General features: G+C 41.9%; 1 protein-coding gene across 2 annotated transcripts in view; it reads right to left on the bottom strand.

Moving 5' to 3' along the window:
- trabd2b (TraB domain containing 2B) overlaps positions 1-13,164 on the bottom strand; it is a 70,906-nt gene extending 57,742 nt beyond the window's left edge. For both annotated transcript variants that reach the window (XM_085265491.1, XM_085265492.1), the window contains exons 1-2: positions 12,714-13,164; positions 9,572-10,141 (exon numbers count right to left, since the gene is read on the bottom strand). In XM_085265491.1, the coding sequence (XP_085121617.1) occupies positions 9,572-10,141; positions 12,714-12,827 (684 nt within the window). In that variant the 5' untranslated portion in view covers positions 12,828-13,164. The remainder of the gene's footprint in view (positions 1-9,571; positions 10,142-12,713) is intronic.
- Positions 13,165-20,627: the final 7,463 nt, after the last annotated feature.

The following is a 20,627-nucleotide window of genomic DNA, read 5'->3' as shown; positions in this document are numbered from 1 at the left end:
GCAGCATCCAGTTTATTATTGTTGTCTTTTATTTTGGCACAGGGGAAGCTATCAAGTGTAGAAAGTATTCCTGTGTTACTGTTGCCGTTCTCTCTCCAGTACCACCAAATTGAGCATTTTTATTTTCCTCTTCACTCCCTCTAGTTTGAATTAGTGACATGGAGACTCCTTCGTCTCCTGACTCACTGGGTGTCCCTATCCTTTCAATTTTCTCTTTCTTCATAATCGCCTTTTCCATGCTTTTCTCTTTTTTTGCCCTTTCTCCCGTGATAAGGATTGACCGGGTCAGACGTCAGCAGCAGGGCAGCCAATTTTTATTGTATAAATATATATATATACATATATATTTATTATCCTTTTAACACACCAAAAGGACAGGAATTTCTCTATAAGCTTGCAGAACGAGAGCCAAGGAGTTCAGCAAATTATTTGGAGATTACGTTCACTTTCATCATTGTCCCAATGCTGTACTTACCTGATAGAAAAGAGAAATAATCCTCATCCATTCATGTACTTCTTAAACAGCTTAGCTTGTTAAACCCAAACTTGCAAGGGCTACCTGACTCCAGCCTGCGTCGTTATATAGAACTAAAAATGTCACATTCAACTGCAGTGTGAGGGGCACGGAGAAGAAACTGGGCCTAAGGCAAAGGAATGGGGTCATCCAGAGGGCAAGTGCAAGGCCAACCTAGTCCTTCAGTCAGTCTAACTCAGGAAAAGTTCTGTGAACTCTAACTGGAAAGATGGAACAGAGACCAAAATCTCATAGGAAAACAATATATTTATTGATCGGATGCTTATGGTCTTTGCTAAAAGCTCATTTTTGTATTTTACTGGTATAATCTATTCTAACGAGTTGCAGAATTTGAAACAGAAGCAGATAAATCCCGATGATTCAGTCTGGCTTGGAAACTACTGACAGTGCCTGAATTTTACATGTGTACACCACTACAATAAATTTGAAATGATGCAGGTGAAGTGCAGACTCTTGGTTAAATTTATGGGTGCAAATAAACCCTCTAAATGCTGTTTTACAGCTATTTCACAGGTATTGCTGCTACTTTGTACACAGTTCCCTCTTTTTTAGGGATTAATTTCCAATTGCATCATTTCAAACTGACAGTGGTGTAAGAAACTGTGAAATCTGAGTCAGCATCCAAAAATTTCACCTAACTGTATACATGGGTTCACATTACACTCAATACAGTTTTTAGTCTAATTACATAGTAGCTGTGCATCAACCTTCAGAACCCTATACCCAGGTGTGTTATAAAAATACAACTCAAAAAGGTGGTTAGCAAAGACAGACGCATATAGTCTAGATACTTTTGTTATGTGTAACAGAAAGGAACCTGGCAACAGCACTGTGAGTGGCTGAGAACAGATTTGCAATGGCGAGAAGAAAGTTTGGGCAGAAGGTAGCATTTTTCAAATTAGTGGCTAAGCTTAGTTTGACCTTTGGAGCTCAATGTTTGTGCTTTCGCTTATCTCTGGGGTAATCTATCCCTGCAAAATGTTGTTAACAACACTGCAGACCAGAGCATCTGCAGTGTTGTTAATGGTACTGGATCCTTTCTCCTGCTCGCCTGCTTCTTGTCTTTCTTTCTTTCCTGCCTGCTTGCCTTTCTGATTATCTGCTTTCTGTCTTGTCTGTTTATATACCCTCTGGTCCTTACCGCTAACTTACTTCTTGCATGCTTTTCTCTCTGCTGGTTTTGCTTCAGCTCACAGGTACTCCTCTAGAGGTGTGCAAAGGGAGTAACTGTATCCAACTGTTCAAGGGATGATAGGACTATAGGATTTATGTGCTCCCTAATAAAGTTTATGAGTGGAGCCTTGCTTCAAGAGAGCCAACTGGTCGTTTCACCTTGGCTGAGAGACATTCTCAGTCAGAGACAGAAAAAAAATAGCATTAGAATGAAATTGTTCTGTTATTTGTTTTTGTTTTTTCTGACAAAAACATTACATACATTATAATTTTATAATTTTTATTCACTACAACCCTGAACTTTTCTACACAAAACCTGACTGATGTGAATACAATGTAACAAGGGTCTCAGAAAATACACAGTCTTTACTCTGACAGCTCTGTGGTACAAAGTCTGTGAGATGTTCTCATGTTAGAACAGTGCAGGTAAATGTCTTTTGAATTCACAGAATTGAACTGTAATCATGTCCCCTGCCTCCATAATGCTAATCAGAGAGCTTGACTAGCTGACTTTTCACAGACAGGATCATTTGATGCATTATATTGTTCTGCTTAGTTTACAAAAATGCCACTGTTGTCAAAGAAAGCCGCTCACCTGCCATCTTACATCTACATTATTGAATGGAGGTAATCTTAACTCTCACAGGTCACCTACTCCCCTTGAACCAGAAAGTTGGAGTATGAAAATTGTATTTTTGCTGCATACAAATGACTGCTTTCTATATGAGACTTCTAGCAGAAGGAAATCTGTTTTACACTCCACAGAGCCAAGTGTGAATATGTGCCATGTGTGACGCGCAGTATTGCCAAAAAAAATGACGTACATGTGCCCCACAAGTCTGACTGCAAAAACACATAAAAAGCGGGACTACAAAAATATTATTTGACTTACAGGATAATGCAGGTAAAGGGTGTGAGAGTGAAAATGAGCTTGAACATGTTTTTCTGAAGGGGGGTATAGAGAGGTGAGCGTTAGAGGGGCAGGGTACAAGCAGAGCTGAAGTGCTCCACTGGGTTGTGTATAATGGGGACAGGGCGTTGGGGGTAGAAAGGAGGAATCACATTAAAACTGAGTTCAGTGAGAGGGCTCCGCTAATGCTACCTAATCCTGACAAGCCTGCATCACACAACACACACTCATACACACAGTTGCTCCCTACTGGCACCTATTTATGATTGTTGGCCACCAGTGTGTGTGAGAGGTGTGTGAGGTATGTGTGGCTGATGTCACAGGCTGACTGAGAAGCTGAATTCATCTTGGACCACCAAGTATCTGACATGGAAAGTTGCATGCCATGGCACGCTGGCAATCTATTTTTCCATGTTCACCTCTTCAGGCTGATACTGACATGCCACAATGTCCGGTTAGTTAGTTGTCAGGCACTACTGTTTTACGCTTTGCATGTGTACACAAGATATTTTTTATGTCTAATTAGATTTAAGCCCTCTGTGGCCCCCCTTTCTTCTGTGAGGGATTCTGTTTTGAAGATTGCTTTTTGGTTTTTTTGTTAACTTTTTTACTAAACTGAAACATTAATTTATTTGTGTAGACACACATGTGACACGAACCATGCCGCAGAACACAGGATTATTTGCCTAACCTAATTTGCAATGCCAATTCCTAGATGGGCATTAAAATTAGGAAGTGGTCTCTTTAAGGATGGCACTGTTCATAGCTGAAGGCATATGAGGGTCAAAGAAAAGGCTGATGGCTATAAAAACAAATGATAAGAGTCATATGTTATTCCTTTCACAGTTCCCAGATCTCCTCCCAGTTAAATATTTATGGGGGATTTGCACCACCATGTTCAAAACACCAGGAAATCTCTTTTAAGAGAATTGTTTGTGGCACACTAAAGCTACCTTTAGAGCAGGTGGTTGCCCAACACCCATAAAATCCTTGAGTTATGATAAAAATCATTATAAAATATTGTCTGAACCTTATACAACTAGCAAATCTATTTTGTTTTCTGTTTTATCCCATCTAGGCATGAAGATTAAAGATATGCATCAGGAAAGAACAGAATTATGAGAGAAATTTCTACAACGAAAGTGTAGCTTTTTGCGCTGCTCACACCCTGATCCTTAGATCTAGCAGGGTTAACCTGGTTAAACAAAGGTTATAAAACAACAATGTCCCAAAAGACAACAACATTCCAGAGGGGCCAAGTGGGTCTCTGAGGAAATCAGTCGGTCACATTCCTGTCTGTGATCAATCAGCCTCTGGCCCAGACAACCTGAGATTGACTTCAGCCACCCTGGAAACTACCTGCCCTCCCCATAGAAAGCAACCTCCAGCCTTATGAAAATCAATTTTCCCTTATTGTGGTGAGAAAATATCAAAGTTTAATATGTGTGCTTGTGAATGTTTCTTTGAGTGTACCTGAAGATTTATTGCAATTTCCACAGTTAGGATGACAAAATAATTATAGAGAAGCTGGCTATAGTGTGTGTGTGTGTGTGTGTGTGTGTGTGTGTGTGTGTGTGTGTGTGTGTGTGTGTGTGTGTGTGTGTGTGTGTGTGTGTGATCAGCAGCATTGCTCTGAGTGAAGAAGTGAAGAATGTTTCTTTGAGTGTACCTGAAGATTTACTGCAATTTCCACAGTTAGGATGACAAAATAATTATAGAGAAGCTGGCTATAGTGTGTGTGTGTGTGTGTGTGTGTGTGTGTGTGTGTGTGTGTGTGTGTGTGTGTGTGTGTGTGTGTGTGTGTGTGTGTGATCAGCAGCATTGTTCTGAGTGAAGAAGAGTGTGGAGTTTAGATGAATTCACAGTATGACAAGAGGTCTCTACAATTTACCCTGACAGAAACCCTCATTTCTCCACCAAAGGGAGAATGTGGGCGAAGGAAGGAGGGAAGGCTTTTGGCAAAATAAATTCAAAAGTATGGAAGAGCGCTTCAACCTGCCGTGCTTAACTCACTGCCTCGGCTTAGCGACAATGTGGTGGAATCATTACCTCAGGTCTCTCAGGTACTCAGAGGGAGAAGGGACGTGAACTCTGTTGGAAGCAACGAATAGAGATACTGCACCGAGTTAATAGACGAGCACATGGGTTTACAGGTTTTTTTGGTTAGACTGAAGTTAACAGTACACTGTTGATTAATGAATCTTGTTCATAAGTCCAAGTTTTACAGATCCAAGGAAAAAAATCAAACCTGGAAACACATGCGCTTTGGGGTATTCTTATTTATTTAGTAACGAGAGTTTGCTTAACTTTCTCAACTTAAAAGAAACACTGAAATTGCGGCACTTAAGTTCAGTGGATTGATTTTTGTAGCAATATTCTCCCATTACTTCTTGATTGCAGCCTGCTATTGAACACCACAAAAGAAACATTTTGTCTCGCAAAATGACTGTAAAAATACGAACCACGTACAAGAACTGTGATCTATTCTGTTGTCAAGCACGCCGCTCCTGTTTTCACATTGTCCACATCCTGCTTCTGTACCTCCCTCAGCCTACAGAGTTCTGGCCTGTACATAATTGTCTAAGTGCTTCTAGATGGCAGTGGGCGATTTGGTCATTTAGGGGCCTATTAAGTCATTAGTGCAGCAGAGGGACTGCCTTCTGCCTGCCGACAGGACCAGATGATCAGCCTGATATGTGTTGCCTTGCAGTTTTTCAACAGATTTGCGCAGGTAATTATAGCTTCAATGTAAACCACCCTCAGATGTCACGCTTAAAGAGGGAATGCACGTCACCAGCATGCTTTAAAGACAATCTCCATCTCTGCTTTTCCTCCTCCTCCTTCTCTCCTTTTTCCACTCAGCCTATGCGTTTGGATTTGTGTGTGCGGATGAGCAATAGGTGAGAAGCGGGACAACCAGAGCCTCGGGACATGTCAGAGAAAAGGATACGGAATGAAGAAGAAGGCAACAGAGACCCAAATAGAGTGAGGAGGTCAGAGGAAGTTAGAGTATAGTGCAGACAGTCATCCTCTGTGGCCAACACAATTTCTTTAAACCCAAACTTACAATGTAAATATTTGGATATGGCTAAGGTTGGTTGCTTAATTCCACCCTTTAAAGATGTGCTGTTTAGGTGAACACGGTCCAAGGAACACAAATCAAAGTATCATTCATCATTTAATATGACGCATGAGAATCTTATTTTGATTTCATTTCTGTAAACCTCGCCCAGCTTTTGGAGCCATTCATTACCCTGGGTTCTCAATATTACATTCACCGCCTATAAATGCTCATCATCTAAGTGCCACGCACAGCCAAAAACCTCAGTATCCCCACAGAAAAAGTCATTCGCCGTCGAAAGGCTGTATTTTATTTTTACCATTTCACTGCTTTTAAATCATCTTCAAAATTGCTGATTTGTATCAGTCTGAATTGGAAAACCAAACACAAATCATATTTAATATCATATAAAGTAGTAGTGACTTATGGGAAAAGTCTAAACACTGTTAAAAGGAATGTCTTTTTTTCCCAGACAGACAAAAGTTTCACTTTATGGTCGCTGTGTGTAAACTCAGCGGTTGCTATCGTGTATTTTTTATTATATGTTTGCAAGCACATGTTGGAAAATCTTAATGTCATCACTTTGCACATTATTTTACCATAAAGAAATACATTGTTGTGATACTTTGGCCATCTCCCCAGGCCTGAAAGTGCCCCACTGTGACCACAGCATGTGTGAGGCTGCAGCGTCAGCACAGCAGAAAGCCTCAGGCTGATGTCTGCTCTAGCAGAGGAATGCCACAGGAGCTGCACTGATTGAAATAGACACATCAGACTGTCACTGCATCTGTAAACAGGGCGCCTCCTAATCGGGAGGAGAACGCCTTCTTACTCAGAGGAAACTGGATTCACCAACCACCCTCCCGTCTCGTAATAACATTACCCAATCTCCTTTCAAGCCTAAGGTGACGGCACTCGAATCTGTCACCGGTCATCTATCTCTCGCTCTCTATTTGCGCAAGTAGCTTGAGCTGATGGAAACTAATGGTCAGAGGTTGAACAAGGGACTCCATCAGACTGGTCTCTGTCTGCCTGCTCAGCAGTGCCCAGGCTGACCTCAGCAGACTGCCAGTCTCCTTACCGCTCTGCTGCTTGTGGCTCCGCTACCACCTCCCACCATGACCCATGACCCCCGCCCAGGAGAAAGGCGCCACCGATACGATGCAATTTCCCTTTGACGTGGTCCAGTGGTCTCAGCTGCCAAGTGACCCAGGCAAAGTAAATATTGTTGCTTATCACAGGCCAGCGCCACCACCAAATTTCCCAAAAGAAGTGTTGGACTAAATCAATTTTTCTTCCATGTCCCAACTCCAAAAATGAACAGACTCTAGGTGCAAATAAGCCAGTGGAGTTTGATGTTGTGCATTAATAACACATGGTACAGTTGCTATTATTATGGTGATAGTGGCATTTACTTGATAAGTCATTATGTAATATATGTATCTACCCTTGAGGGAACAAAAGACATACAAAGAGTGTTGGTTATGGAGTGTACACTCTCTCTGCTGACTGCACTGTCTCCAGCCTTTTCCAATCTGCGCTGAAAGCACTTGGTACCGCCCAGCTGTCAACCTACATCGGCCTTCAAAGGACTGGAGAAGAACCATGCACCCTGCCTGCCTTTGTTTCCACAGCCTTAAACTGCCTCTCACAGAGACATCCACACCTCTCTGTCATCTAAAAAGACCAGAGAGAGGTCTCAGACAAACTGCACTCTTGTTAGACCACAATTGTCTAAAGAGGGTTCTGCTATACTTGATATCTCTCTGACCCTCCCACGCTACCACAAACACCACCACTAAACAGAAGATTACTGCTTTAAACATGCCTCCTCCTCCTATTTGCCGTACCACTTTTCAGCCAAAAACTGCTTCCTCTAAATTCATGAGTCACAAAGCAGTGCTTCGAGACCACCCATCTCCCAGGAGTCCACTGTACTGGTACTGTAACAGTGGGACCGGGCCCTCCACTGAGATACCTACAGTGTGATAGGTGATAAATGATCAGTGATCACGTTTTTAAGAGCCTCTCTGTAAAGTCAGAGTTATGGGATGGTGTTAAAAATGTACTTTTTATTGGGACCAAATTATCTGTGAGCCAGCCAGGTTTAGAGTAACTCCCATTTTAGCTCTCCCTTTGCTTATGTTTCAGATTAGCATTAGCAGCAACAAGATGCCGGTCACTCTCCATGCAGCTCCTCCGCCGTCTTTCCCCTGTTTCTTCCTCCTTAGTCAATGTATCTCTGACTTTCTCTCTCTGGTGTTTCACTTCTCTTTCCCCTGATTCCCACCCACGCATTTTCTGTTCAACTTTTGGTGTATCCATCCTTCTGACCTCATCGCTGTTATAGTCAAGCGTAGAGGGATCCAATCAACCATAGTGTTCAGATTAAATCACAAATTATTATAATTGAGAATAATGGTTTCCATGTCAGTTTCAGTTCAGCTCTGGATTGTTCTCATACATGTCTGGAAGCAAAGGGGGTTGGAAGCTCTGGAGTCGGTGGTGCCTATGTACAGGTTGGGTGAAATTCAAATTATTTGTGATAAAAGTTCTATTTAATGTGCTTATCTGAATTTGAAAGATCGTCATATGATTTTGTTTAAAGCCTTTTCATGCAAAAACACATCTCAAAGATTAAAGTCAAGTCAAGGTTCTTTAGAAACATAAACGCTATTTTCTAAAACTGGACGTGTGCTGCTTCTCAACCATGTTTGGGTGTAATTTAAGCAGTGTTGTTTTTAGGGGCAGTGACTGTCGCACTAAATGCAGATCAACATTAAATACACTAAAAACAGGAAACATATTATTACCCTTAAGGTAATAAGAAAACGACACCTGTACGGCACATAATAGACATAAACACTGAAAAAAACTCCCAAAGGCAGTGGCAATATTCTCCCGAGAAACATAGTGTGCCTGCCCTAGCTTATTTCTAGGGTTAGTAAAGCTCTCAGGCATGTGCAGGGCATGCAACGCGACTTTGACAGCGTAGTTAGGAGGTGCTGATGAAAGAGGAGAGGCAGGAAGCCCGCTGCGTCTCAAATTAGCTCCCGAGCCCTCCGTCCTCTCGCATGGAGGTTCAGGCCCTCACAGATTCTCTTGCATTACTCAGTCAACATGGATGTATGAACCTTTTACATGTAGAGCGTGCCTTTGTGTGTAGGCAGTCCACGCAAACGTGTTTGATTATGAATACTTTGTGAACACACATGCAGATTTCTCATTTCAAATTTTGTCAAAAGGCTGCATTAGGGAATAAAAACTATTAGATCATCTTACTCCTTCTTTTGAGGCTCAATAGAGTTTTGTCTGGGAACTCACATGCCCTGAAAAATGTTTTACAGCCTCTATTTTAAGTAAGCTGCTGACTAATTCTTTAAATAGAAACATATTTCCATTGCTTTTTACATGATACAATCAATTAAAAATGCATATGCACCCTGTGTTTTGCTGATCAAGTAATTTGGTAATTACACTCCTCTCAAATTGCAGTATGAGTTTAGGATTACTGCAGAGAGCTTGACACACAGTCTGCATTAATAAATGAGAGAGAGCGCTCCTCTCTTCTCACCTTCTTCAGTGTGTTATTGTGTACTCTCTCACACCCTTTTTCCAGATTCAGCAGTTAAATATGTTTGTGTAGTGAGGTGGAGGGACGTTCATAACCATAAAGCTGTCTACAGCAGACATGTTTTAATCACTTCTTTCTCCTTATGTTGTCTTCTCCCACATTCTTAGTTGCATGCAGTATATGTGTATATATTTTCATGTATTCAGGAGGATAAACGATGCTCCAACTTCACCAAATTGTTCTTGTCATTTCTTCGGCTATTCTGGCTGTGTACACACAGGAAAAATAAAGGCAAAGACAGTCATTTCATCCTCTTACCTGAGAGAAGTTGAGTCCATTGAGGGGATGACACTGCTCCTCCACTTGCTCAACTGCCCCTGTAGTCTTTCCCATTCGCTCTGCCTCTTGAGCTAGAAACAGGTCGAGCACTGGTGTCCCCCTGGACCGGACGTCCCATTCTGTGAGTGAGTTTACCATCAGCATTACCCACACAGGCCTCTTCCTCTCCCAGTTCCCTGCAATAGCATTGAACAGGTAGTCAGCATACAGGCCTCGACCTCGCTGGTCAGCTGTCATCCAATAAGGCATCATGTGTTTGACGTAATCAAGATGGCGTTTGAGTCGGCGGTACAGATCTCGAGGTAGCAGGGTCTGCAGGTTTTCTCCGTGGGGCAGTAACTGGCAGCTGGTCAGTTTGGAGATGGTCAGGGGATCAGTCAGGTCCAGCTCAAAGTAAACATTATTGCTGTCATGGAAAGCCTGCTTGGAGCTGTTGGGAATGAAGTCCCAGACTCGGGTGTAGGGCACGTGGATGGTACCAAATAAGTAAGAAGGTGGGTGAGGAGGTGCCCGCTTTACTCTCCAAAGGAAAGAGTTCATGTCACTTTGCTATAAAAAACACACAAAAAAGAAGAAGAGGAAAACGATTTTAACAGTAAACAGAAACAAAAACACCAAAACCATCATGTTAGAGCTCGCATTAAAACTGAAAGTGACAGATTTTTCCTCTGTTGTGGTTTACTGGCTCATGGGCTCAGGTCAACAAGTTAGAAATTTGAAATACTATTTTAAAATTACACCGCAGGAAGTATGAAGTCTAGTCAGCCTGGGGCTGTGCTGCGAGCACTTGCAGTCAGGGAGTTTATAGAGGGGCCTTCTGGGCTGTAAACAGACCCCCGTGTATTGTTGAGGTGCATACCTCGGTTGCCAAAGCCTCTTTAGGCCTGGGAAGCATTTTCAGGGCTGTGGTGCAAATATACTACACTGGAGCTCATAAAAACCATGAAAGAAACCTGCACTCAATTCTGACCTCACTATGATACTTATATTTGGGATTTTACTTTCTTTTTTTGACATCGGGCATGAGGACGAAATGCTGACAGTCTCAAGTACAGCACTGATTTTGTCTCCAAAGTTTGTGTTACAGCTTTTTCCTGTTGTGGTTGTCTTTAATAGAAAGAAATGTCAAAATTGAAATTAAATAATCACAGTCGTTCTAAATGAATATAAGGCTCTACTGCATTTAAAACATGTTTCTTATTAGCTGCTCTGCAAATGTGCTTTGCATGTGCTATGACTTTGATGTTGGCATTATTTAAATATGACAAAAAATAGCTTTTATAAACAATATCAAACTTCTGGCCGCTGAGACACAGTGCAATCAGGCATTTGAGGGATGAAACCCATTACTGTAAAATAAAGTTTTTCTTAGAAAATGTTTATTTCTAAAATTTAATCAAGATTTTCTTCAGCTGTGCTCCACTGCATACTGCCAATGCTGCCTTTGTCATTTCAACTTTTCAAATAGCGGTGCTCTTGTGGTATGTTTCTATAATCATCATAATTAATTGCAATTTACATACCGTAATTACTGGCACCAACTTGTGCTAGACAAAATAAATCAAAATGACCATATTTGATTTCAGGGCAAAATTTTTTGCAGACACACTGCGTTTGTTTCTGTGTTTCTAACCTCATTTTCACTCTGGGCAAGGCCACTCGTCTGCGAAGAGTAACGGGAAAGGTTTGGAAGGGATTCATATCATATTTTGGAAGGGCGGAAACTAATAAAGCATTTTGCACGTCCACCGTTAACGACGTGTACTTGGGCCTAACCGTAAACGAAGACGTTTTGATGTGGAAAGTGAGACGGTGTTCGTGTAAGACCTGAAAAGAGGCGAGAGCCTCTCTACTAAGGCAGCTTTGACTTTTCTGGCGAGCCTTGACGCACGGGGTTCCTTTTTATGGGGGTAATTACTCTTAACAGAAAACAGAGACCACTGTACTGATGCATTAGAAATCACATGGAGCAAGCCTTCAGCCATATCTGACAACAGTACTATTATAGGACAACCTAATACAACAAAGTCTGTGATCTGTAAACAACTCCTTAATAATATCTTCTGCACACTCAAGTGCCAAGCGTTTTGTTTTTGTTTTGGACTGTTTCTGGGCTCTTGGGCAGTTTTCATGTGCTGTATTTTTTTTCCAACAGAAAAGAGTGTTGGATATGATTCTTGAAGTCACGATGGCCATTAACTTTCCCCCCGCTCTTTATGTCGAAAATGCAAGAAGTGGAAGTCAGACAGCCGGCTGGGCAAGCACATTAACCGAGCTGGAATATGTCCGGGCTGCACTCCGGCACTTCCTCACGGTCTGCGAGTTCAAGCCACGTCCATAATTTTACCAATATGCCCGATAAGTGTTTTAATAAGCCGCCACAGTACTGAAACACGATCACTTCTGAAAGGTCAATGAAACTTTCCCAAATGAAGTAAGTCACCCGTGGGTGTTCCCACTTGCGTTTGTCACATAAACAGCCATAAAGTTGGCAAACGGTAACAGTTTCTCTTGGCAGTCTCCTTCACGTTAAGTCCCCACTCCACAGTTTTACTGCAGTATAAGGGTCTTTCATATATACCTGAACATTTACATAAACATAACGCACAAAAAGTTATTATTATTATTATTATTATTATTATTATTATTATTATTATTATTATTATTATTATTATTATTATAACTTTAAGTTATTGTTACTATAAATTTAAGCATAAGTAATAAGAAATTGTAGGCTGTTTTCTTTAAAGTCATATCAGCCTTTGCGCTTGTTATAGACAAGTGTCTAAGTCAGAAAAACAGCCTAATGACAAACTAGACTCTGCGCCCCCCGTCGTAGAATCTCCCTCCAAAGTGACCCAATGCTTCAGTGGAGTTTCGCCATATAATTCAAAAAGAAGTTATTAGAGAGAAAGGGGTGTTTAGGATGAACAGACAACAAGTGTCACAAAGCCGTAGGGTTGTTATTAGCACCATTCAGTTATGTGGGCTAAATAACGACCTTGTCGGGGCCAAATCTTTGCTTGGAGTAGCCTAGATTATTATTAACTTTCAAATACGCGTCCATCCCGGTGCACACGGAGAGTCACTGACTTAAGAAAGCCCTCCCAACACGACTCACCGACTTTGGAGCGTCGCACTGTCTCGGTCTGCCCGGTCGGTCTGCGCCCCAGGGTGCCACAGCGTGCAGCAGCGCGCTCAGGAAGACCCAGCTGATTCCAGGCAGAACGAGCATCCCGTCGATGTTATTGGACACTTGTAGGAGTCAGCTCAAAGCGGACTTTTCTCTCTTTTCTCCCCACTCTGTCTTCTCTGTTATTGCCCGGTTTCCCGTCTCCTTTGAAGTACAAAAAAAAAAAAGTTACCGGTGGCCTCTGGGCTCACATGTGCAGGTCGGCGAGAGGACCATTCCGCCTCTTCGCCATTCCCGACGCACTCCACTTGTGAAAGTATCTGTTTCTGCTCTAAATTTTTCTTGGCTCCTTCCAACCCGGTGCAGTCCTGAAGCAGGAGCTATAAACTCTTTGGAGAGTTTGCGCTCCACGAACTTGGAGCGTCTTTACTGGGAAAGAGGGAGGTGGGACGGTCTGAGTGAGTACCCCACCCCACCCATAATACACACAGCCCAGGTTCTTTTAAGAGGAGGGAGCACAGGTTCATAGAGAAATGACAGGTTTCCGCGAGTGAAGCAGCTCTAGCCACGCAGACCCCCAAAACAGTGCAGATTGGAATTAATCTTCTCATTAGCTGCTTATTAAGTTAATTTAGTTTCCATTTCGATGTTCCTGATATTTTTCTAATAACCCGAACTCAGGAACTCGTTTTTTTAAATTGATCCCAATGATCTTAAATGAAATATTTGCTATAGTGGTTTATATACCACAGCCATGCGCTATGATTGGGTATATGTACCTCATTATTATGAGGGGGGCTGTCACCACTAACCAAGAGCCCAGAGGGCTCACAGTACTAGCAGTCCAGAGGTTTGTTTGGTTTGGTTTTCGGCAGAGTCATTTCAAAGATGTAAATGAACACTATTTCAAATGCTGTCATGTGCTTCCTCACCAGTAGGATCCCATTCATCTCTGTCCTTCTCTGTTTGACATGCCTGCAGCAATAGGCTGCATTTGAACTGTATGGATAATCTTGGACCTTATATGCATGATTAATGGATGCAAATAAACAGGTCTAAGAAAAGACAACTGTGAGAAGTCTTTTATTTATCTTCATTCCACCACTCTTCTTAAGATGTATTAGTCATGATGAGGAGCAGGCATTCTGAAATCAGCGCATGTGTTGAGAGATAGTGGCCCCTCTGTGCAGGCACCGATGTCAACGCTCCACTACTCTACTGTGACCTCAGTTATTGTCCAAGTGGCAGACAGCGTGACAGAGTCAAGTAGTGGAAATTTATCATGGGGACCCCTCAAACAAGTGGCACCGAGCCCCTCCCGGCAGGCTGGGCAGACAGACCTCAGACAAGCAGCTCTTTGTCCTCTTTCATGTTCTCCCCTCCTCTCCACTCCTCTTCTCACCACTCCATGTTCACTTCTGTTACTGGGCAGCTCGGTCCGTCTGCACCCTTATTGTATTTTCCATTCAGATTGGCTGTTTGTGTTGAGTGCCTTTGATCAAGTTGTCTTTTAACCAAGTTTCACGTTGTAAAACTGTGACACTTCTGCTCTTTGACTCTTGACTCTGACTACTTTCGCTGGGAGTCATTTATCAAGATTTGAGAGTCTGACAGGTAGAAAAGTTAGCATGTTTTTGCTTTATGGATTTGCACAATGGTCCACTTGAATGCCACCTCATATTTTCACATACTTGAAACAGAAGGAACAACTCAAGAAAACCATGCTAAACAGATCTAATCTCTGCATCCTCACTACTCGGTTTCTCCCTTTTGTGGCTCTTGCTCTGAGACAGGTGTGGGACTTCAGTTAACGGTTTCATCTAGTCTAATGTGGCCACCTGTAGACCCAGGTACATGCTTTAACCACGCCTCGTAGAAGGCTTCTCTTTGAAGGAGCTTTCCACATTCTTGGCTGGTTAGAAGAGGGCTTATGAGCGGCTGGCTGCAGGATATTCCTGGACTGGGGCCAGCACTTACAGCATGGTGCACGTATATAGCTGGGGACGAAAGAAGACTTTAAAGTTAATGTTCTGTTAGCAGATCGCGGCAACGTCCACTTATAGAGCACACATCTGGGGAGGTGTTGGAGAGAGAAGGAGGCAGGAAAGGGAGAGAAAGAGAGTTGACTCGGCTGCAAAAGTATTTTTGACATGTTAAACAAGTCTGCAGCTGAATCCTGCCAATAGGCCTGTCCACACTTTTACTGGCTTTGCATATTTTTCTTTAATATGTCAATTACATCCAGAAGAAAGCATACAGATAGGGAAAGAGTAAATATGAGATTGAAGGCACCCTGTTAATGTCTGTAGCCCTTCAGTTCAAAAGATCTGCTGTCTGCTTGTCCTTGTGGCCGTCCACATGTCTGATATTGTGCAGAAGTCCTGGCACAAAACCCCAATTTTAACTCTGCACCTTTGCCTCAGAGTCATTACTTGTCTTTTGTTATGTAATGCAAGAAGTATTATTTCCTTCATAAACACCACCGGTGCTCTACACCACATGAAAAGAGAACATCCATTTATATCCAGTGAACTGTACAGAGATGTGTAACTGTAACTGAGGCTGGAAATGCATGCAAACTATTTTGTTTATTATGTACACAGGGACCCCTAGTGGTGTGAAGAAGAATTAAGCATGTGCACATTGTGGACAAAAGTAAGAAGAACAAGGTGGGATGGGTACCATGAGGGCATAAAAATTGCGCTTCAAAGAAACTGAGTATGATAAATCTGAAGGAGTGGCTTATAGCTTCAGGCTTCCATACCTCAGAGTCTGACTGTCAAGCTCGAAGGCCCCACTGGACACTCCCTCTTTCTGTCTCTTTCTGGTGTCTCAGCTGGACTAAACACGCATTCCCTTCACTACCTCCACCCATTTCTTGCTCAGGGTCTAATATCCTCTGTCCTCCTTTGAAGACGTCGAGTAATAATATTGACAGAGTCTCTGGTGAAAGGTTATTGTGGTTCCCTTTTCCGGATGTCCTGGGAAAAACGGGGGGTAAAATGTAAAGGTTAGGAGGTGGTAGAGAAGAAGGACAATTTTATGTGGTGAAATATATCAAAGAATCCAAGGAGTGGGCCCAAAATGTATCTGTTTACCCTAGATGAGTAAAGCAGAGATAAAAAGGAGGAAAGGAGTTCAACCAAGTCTAACGTGTAACGGCTATTTTTGGTTAGTCTCCAAGAATTTCTGCTGCCATTGGTGGGTCATGCAGACACTGATTTGTTTGGTGACAGCACATTTGGGTTAAATAGTTTTTCCTAGTAGTTGCAGTGATGTCTCTTGTTGCAGGTCAACACATGCAATTGACGGCCACACGTCTATCTTCATCCAGAATGAGCAAAAGCAGAAGGGGAAAGATGAGAGGAAGAGATACAATGACAGAGGTCATGGCAAGGGTTGTTTTTTCAGGAGTATTGTCTCATATAGATTTTTTTTTAAACATCTGTCATTATTTTGGGGGGAAGTAAAGAAGAAGAGACATGAGTCTGAGTCGGAGAGAAATAGTTCAGTTTAGTTAAATGAGATCAAGATTTGCATTTAGGATGTATTAATATTTCAAAATATACCTTTTAGGTTCTTTTGTCATGCTGTATAATAGTTACAATTAAGTCATGGAAAGAAAATTCACACTTTCACAGTTTCTTGAGATGCTGAATGAATGAATGAAAGCACACAGCCACCCTGTTTCCAGTTATTTGTGTTAAGTGGTTGCTGGCTCTCGCTTCACATTCACTGTGCAGACATGTGAGTTACAGTCGTCTCCTCATCAAGCTCTCAACGAGCAGGCAGATTAGTACATTTCCAAAAATGTTGAACTGCTTCTTCAAAGGAAAAAGCCTGACTGAAAGAGTGGGAAAACAAAGCAAATGTACAATAATTCCAATTTCTACTTGGGGTCACTGAATTGTTTGATTGTCTGAAAATGATTTGAATCATCATATGGGTGATTTTGGGACCGGCGGACGCTCTCCGCCATCATCATCAAGACGCCTAATAAGGGAGTATTTTTGGATGACTGGAGTTGATGCTTTTGGTACATTTCCACAAACTAGAGCTGTTTTGACAGCGTGCGGTGACCACACACCTTACTAATATGCTTCATGTTGAAATTTCCCTTAATATGCGTGCCAGCTGTTGATCACTTTCCATTTAATGATGAAGGAGACTCATCTTATTAGCAACAATGTACTTCTAAGGTCATTGTGGAAATGGTTTCTATGCTGAGATTTTGGTAAAGCAGCAGTTTTGATCATAATTTGTATTTTTTTTTTGTGGTCATTTTGTATATGTGCACACATACTGACGCTTTCACAGAGAGCCATATCTTGTGTTTGTTTTCTAGAGCCTATAATTCTCTTACATCAAAGGCTTGGCTGGCAAAGTCACCCCATGATGCACTGCACTCTCTCCCACTGATCACTGGCATTGTTAGTAATTGTATTACCCATATCTGGAGCACCCCCTGCTATCTTCCCTCTTCTCCCCCATTTACCCCTGAAAGCCAAAGCTGAAGAGTTGGAGGAGTGAAAAGGCTCGTCCTGCTGTTAAGAAGATCTGTCTTTTGGCTATTTGAATGGTAAAAAAAAATAAAGTATGGACAAATAATGATGTTTCCCTTCTTGTCATTTAAGCATACATACTGGTTCTGCTCCAAATCTCAGAGCTGGACAATGGATGCCATTAATATCACAATATTATGGTAATACAATATATATTTTGCCAGTGTTAATCTCTATTATACTGTTGTTGTTCATTGTCGGTGTCCTGTTTGGGGTTTATTCAAGCAGGGTTCAAAGAAGGCCACCAACGCCATATAAGGAATTTTTCATTGACTGGGGAGCACAAACAGCATGTGTTATGATATCATTAAATCAAAGCCTCTGGTCTGCACTGGTGTGCAGGGATCAGATGAGCTCTTCTCTAAGTCGACAGAAATCTGGGTTTGAACTTGACCGTCTTTTGAAGATGGTCATCTGCACTAATAAGGTCTTTTGAAGATTATCGTATTGTCCGAAGATGCTTTATTGCCGCACGTATAGTAAATTTGTGGCATGAAAGGTTAAAAAATAAATTATGCTTTAAGATCAATAGAGAACAGGAAGCATTGGTTCAGCCGCTGTCTGCTCGTGTTGTTTTTCCACACACAGCTTTCCCTAGTTTCTGTGATTTTACACTGACTACAGAAAGCAAAGCCTGGCCTTATGCCTGAGTCAGCCTTTGGCAGGGAGTTTAGTTTGGTGGCAATGAAACGCTGTGTGTTTATCCTGTATTTATCCAAGGTTTATTTGGTCTCTTGCACATCTCTCTCTGTGGTCGTACTGTACGCCAGCTGCTGTGTTTGAGGGGGTAGTCTTAGTCATAGACTGTCTTGAGCTTTGTTTACCCACATCTGTGAAGCTAGGTGTCCAAAATACTACATAGTGTGTACCTGGGTGCTTTGGACAGACATGTGGTTTGAACATGTGTTTGAAAGTATAAAAACAATTCAGTGGCCGGATCTGCAGTTTGGGTTCCTTTGGGTCGGAGACAAAGAAACAGGCTCAGAACGATAACATCTTGACTCAGCTACGTTGAGAACTGTGTGATTCCAGAAAAAAGCTCTTTGATCCCTGTGACTGATAAAACTGGACTTCAGCTATGAGTTCAGAACCAGTGCAAGGTTGGGGGTAGGGAGGGGCTGAATGATGCGAAAGCGGTAACGCAATATGACATTTCATGCTTTCTTTCTATCATCTGTTCTTTTCGGCATCTTTTTTCCCACCCCGACATATCCTTTGGTTTCCAGCTCTGTATATTTTCAAAATCAGTGTGCGCTTCTGTAACACTTGGCCCATCAAATTCAACCCCCCCAAACTCAAGTTCATGTATCGGTGCAGATATACATACCCATTCATCTAAACATGAGACACTGAAAGAAGGAGGGTGCACCAGTGCACAAGGTGGAAGAAGAAAGGAAAAAGAAACACAAAAAGAAAAGGTGTTGATGGAAAGCAATTGAAGTGAAGAGTCACAGGAATGCTACAGAGGGAGATGATTAGGTCTGACTGATGGCTCTGTATTGATACAACACAGACATAATTTATTGCCTTAAAGGCCATATTTCAAATGCCTAAAATTAATGGTTTGTGGAACGAGAGCAGTGGAGGATGAGAAGTAGGAGGGCATTTTCAAGATCTGTCTCCATAATAACAACCTGGCTCAGATAAACACACAGACTCAGACATGCATAGACACTGATACAGGTACGCACACATAGATGCACACACACACAAACCCCAGACTTCTTTCTGGGCAATGTTCCTACTGCTACTCTTCACTCACACATAGAGCTGTTCTTGTGGTTGACAGGGAGCGGTGGAGCTGTCAACAGGCCCAGAGCCTGTTGAGAAGCAGACTGCGCTACTAAGCTACACACACACACATTCACCCACACAGCCGCCGATATAAACACAGATCCATACATGCACATGCTTTTGAAATATGTCAAACAGCATGGCTTCTATGACAAAATACACACAAACACACGCACTAGGTCAGAGGGAACATATTAAGCAGTACTGTGCGTATGATTGAATTGAACACACACAAAGAACCGAAACACATTAAACAGCATGACCCTTATGACTAAATACACAAACACACAGGCACGCAGGCACAGACAAATACACAAATAGTTCTCTCAGGAAAAATCCAGAGAGGTAATTTTCTGCTTCTTCAGCTGATCCTGAACATGTGTCACGGTTTATACTGTAATCTACAGTATGAGACTGAAAAAGGAAAACACACCAGCTTCGCCCCTGCTTTCATGTCTAGATTTATTTATGGTCTTGCCTGGAGCTCAGAGGATGTGAGTCTGTTATGCTGTGATGTGTATAATAATATCATTAACCACTTACCTTGGTAGAAATGACGGTGGGCCTATAATTATTAAGCATTGTCTTAGATTTGGACTCTAAGCAAGCTTCATATTTTTTTGTAATATCACTGTATTGAGCAAAGACTATTTTTACTTCCTTAGTAGCAGTCTGAGCCAAGAATATGCCTTAAATGCAACACATCAATAACGTTGCGATGACAGCTTCCAGTCTCCACCTGGTCTCACAGAAGATGAATTATACTCTGAATCTGACTGAGCCCCAATGCTCAGGTCCCAGGGGGGGCAAAGTTTGAGCCTTAATGCCCCAACAGGGAAGTCAATAATACAGTAAGTGAAATACAAACTGTATCAGTCGACGTGTAAGCGTTTCCCAGCACTTTCTCTGTAAGTGAACACAATTCAGTGGATCTGTTGTTGCAGTATTTCATTCTACAGAAGTATTTAGTTTCAAAAATAGGACCAACTTTATAAATAATCTCTCTAGACAAGTGCAGATATGTATGGAGAAAAATGCGATATTCTGCTTTTTTAAGCCGAACGGGGTTGATCTCATATGTTAAATGTATCAGCTAACATTGTTGTGATTGGCCAGTGAGCCCAGACCTGGTACAATCAGGCCGATGTTTGGTTGGTATCGTGACAGTATTATCATCATCGACAGCTTAGCATATTAGCTAGTAACATTTACAAACAATTTGTAACATAAAGTATCACAAGTTGATGGTGAAGACGATGTTTTGTAATGGTCATAACTAGATCATTCAAATTAAATTTGCTATGAAAAGTTAGGAGTAACTGTAATATGCAAGGCCTTTGTCTCTGCGACAGGCCCATTTTTGACCTGCACATGCCCCCAGAAAACCTCACCAGTTTAACAAAGTAAGTATTATTCATCCTTAGGGCACCGTTAATGTTGGTCCAAAAGGACACAGTAATTCGATCGGGTATTGAGCTGTTCAGTCTAGTCTGCTGCTATCTCTGGAGCAATAAAACAATAAAACATTCAATTTATAAGCATTTTC

Source organism: Mchenga conophoros, linkage group LG23, assembly GCF_057382185.1.
Source record: "Mchenga conophoros isolate Kocher_MC1m ecotype Shallow Benthic linkage group LG23, M_conophoros_male_GT1.1, whole genome shotgun sequence".
NCBI lineage: Eukaryota > Metazoa > Chordata > Actinopteri > Cichliformes > Cichlidae > Mchenga > Mchenga conophoros.
Note: the sequence above shows the minus strand (reverse complement) of the source record. Positions and strands in the feature narration are given on the sequence as shown.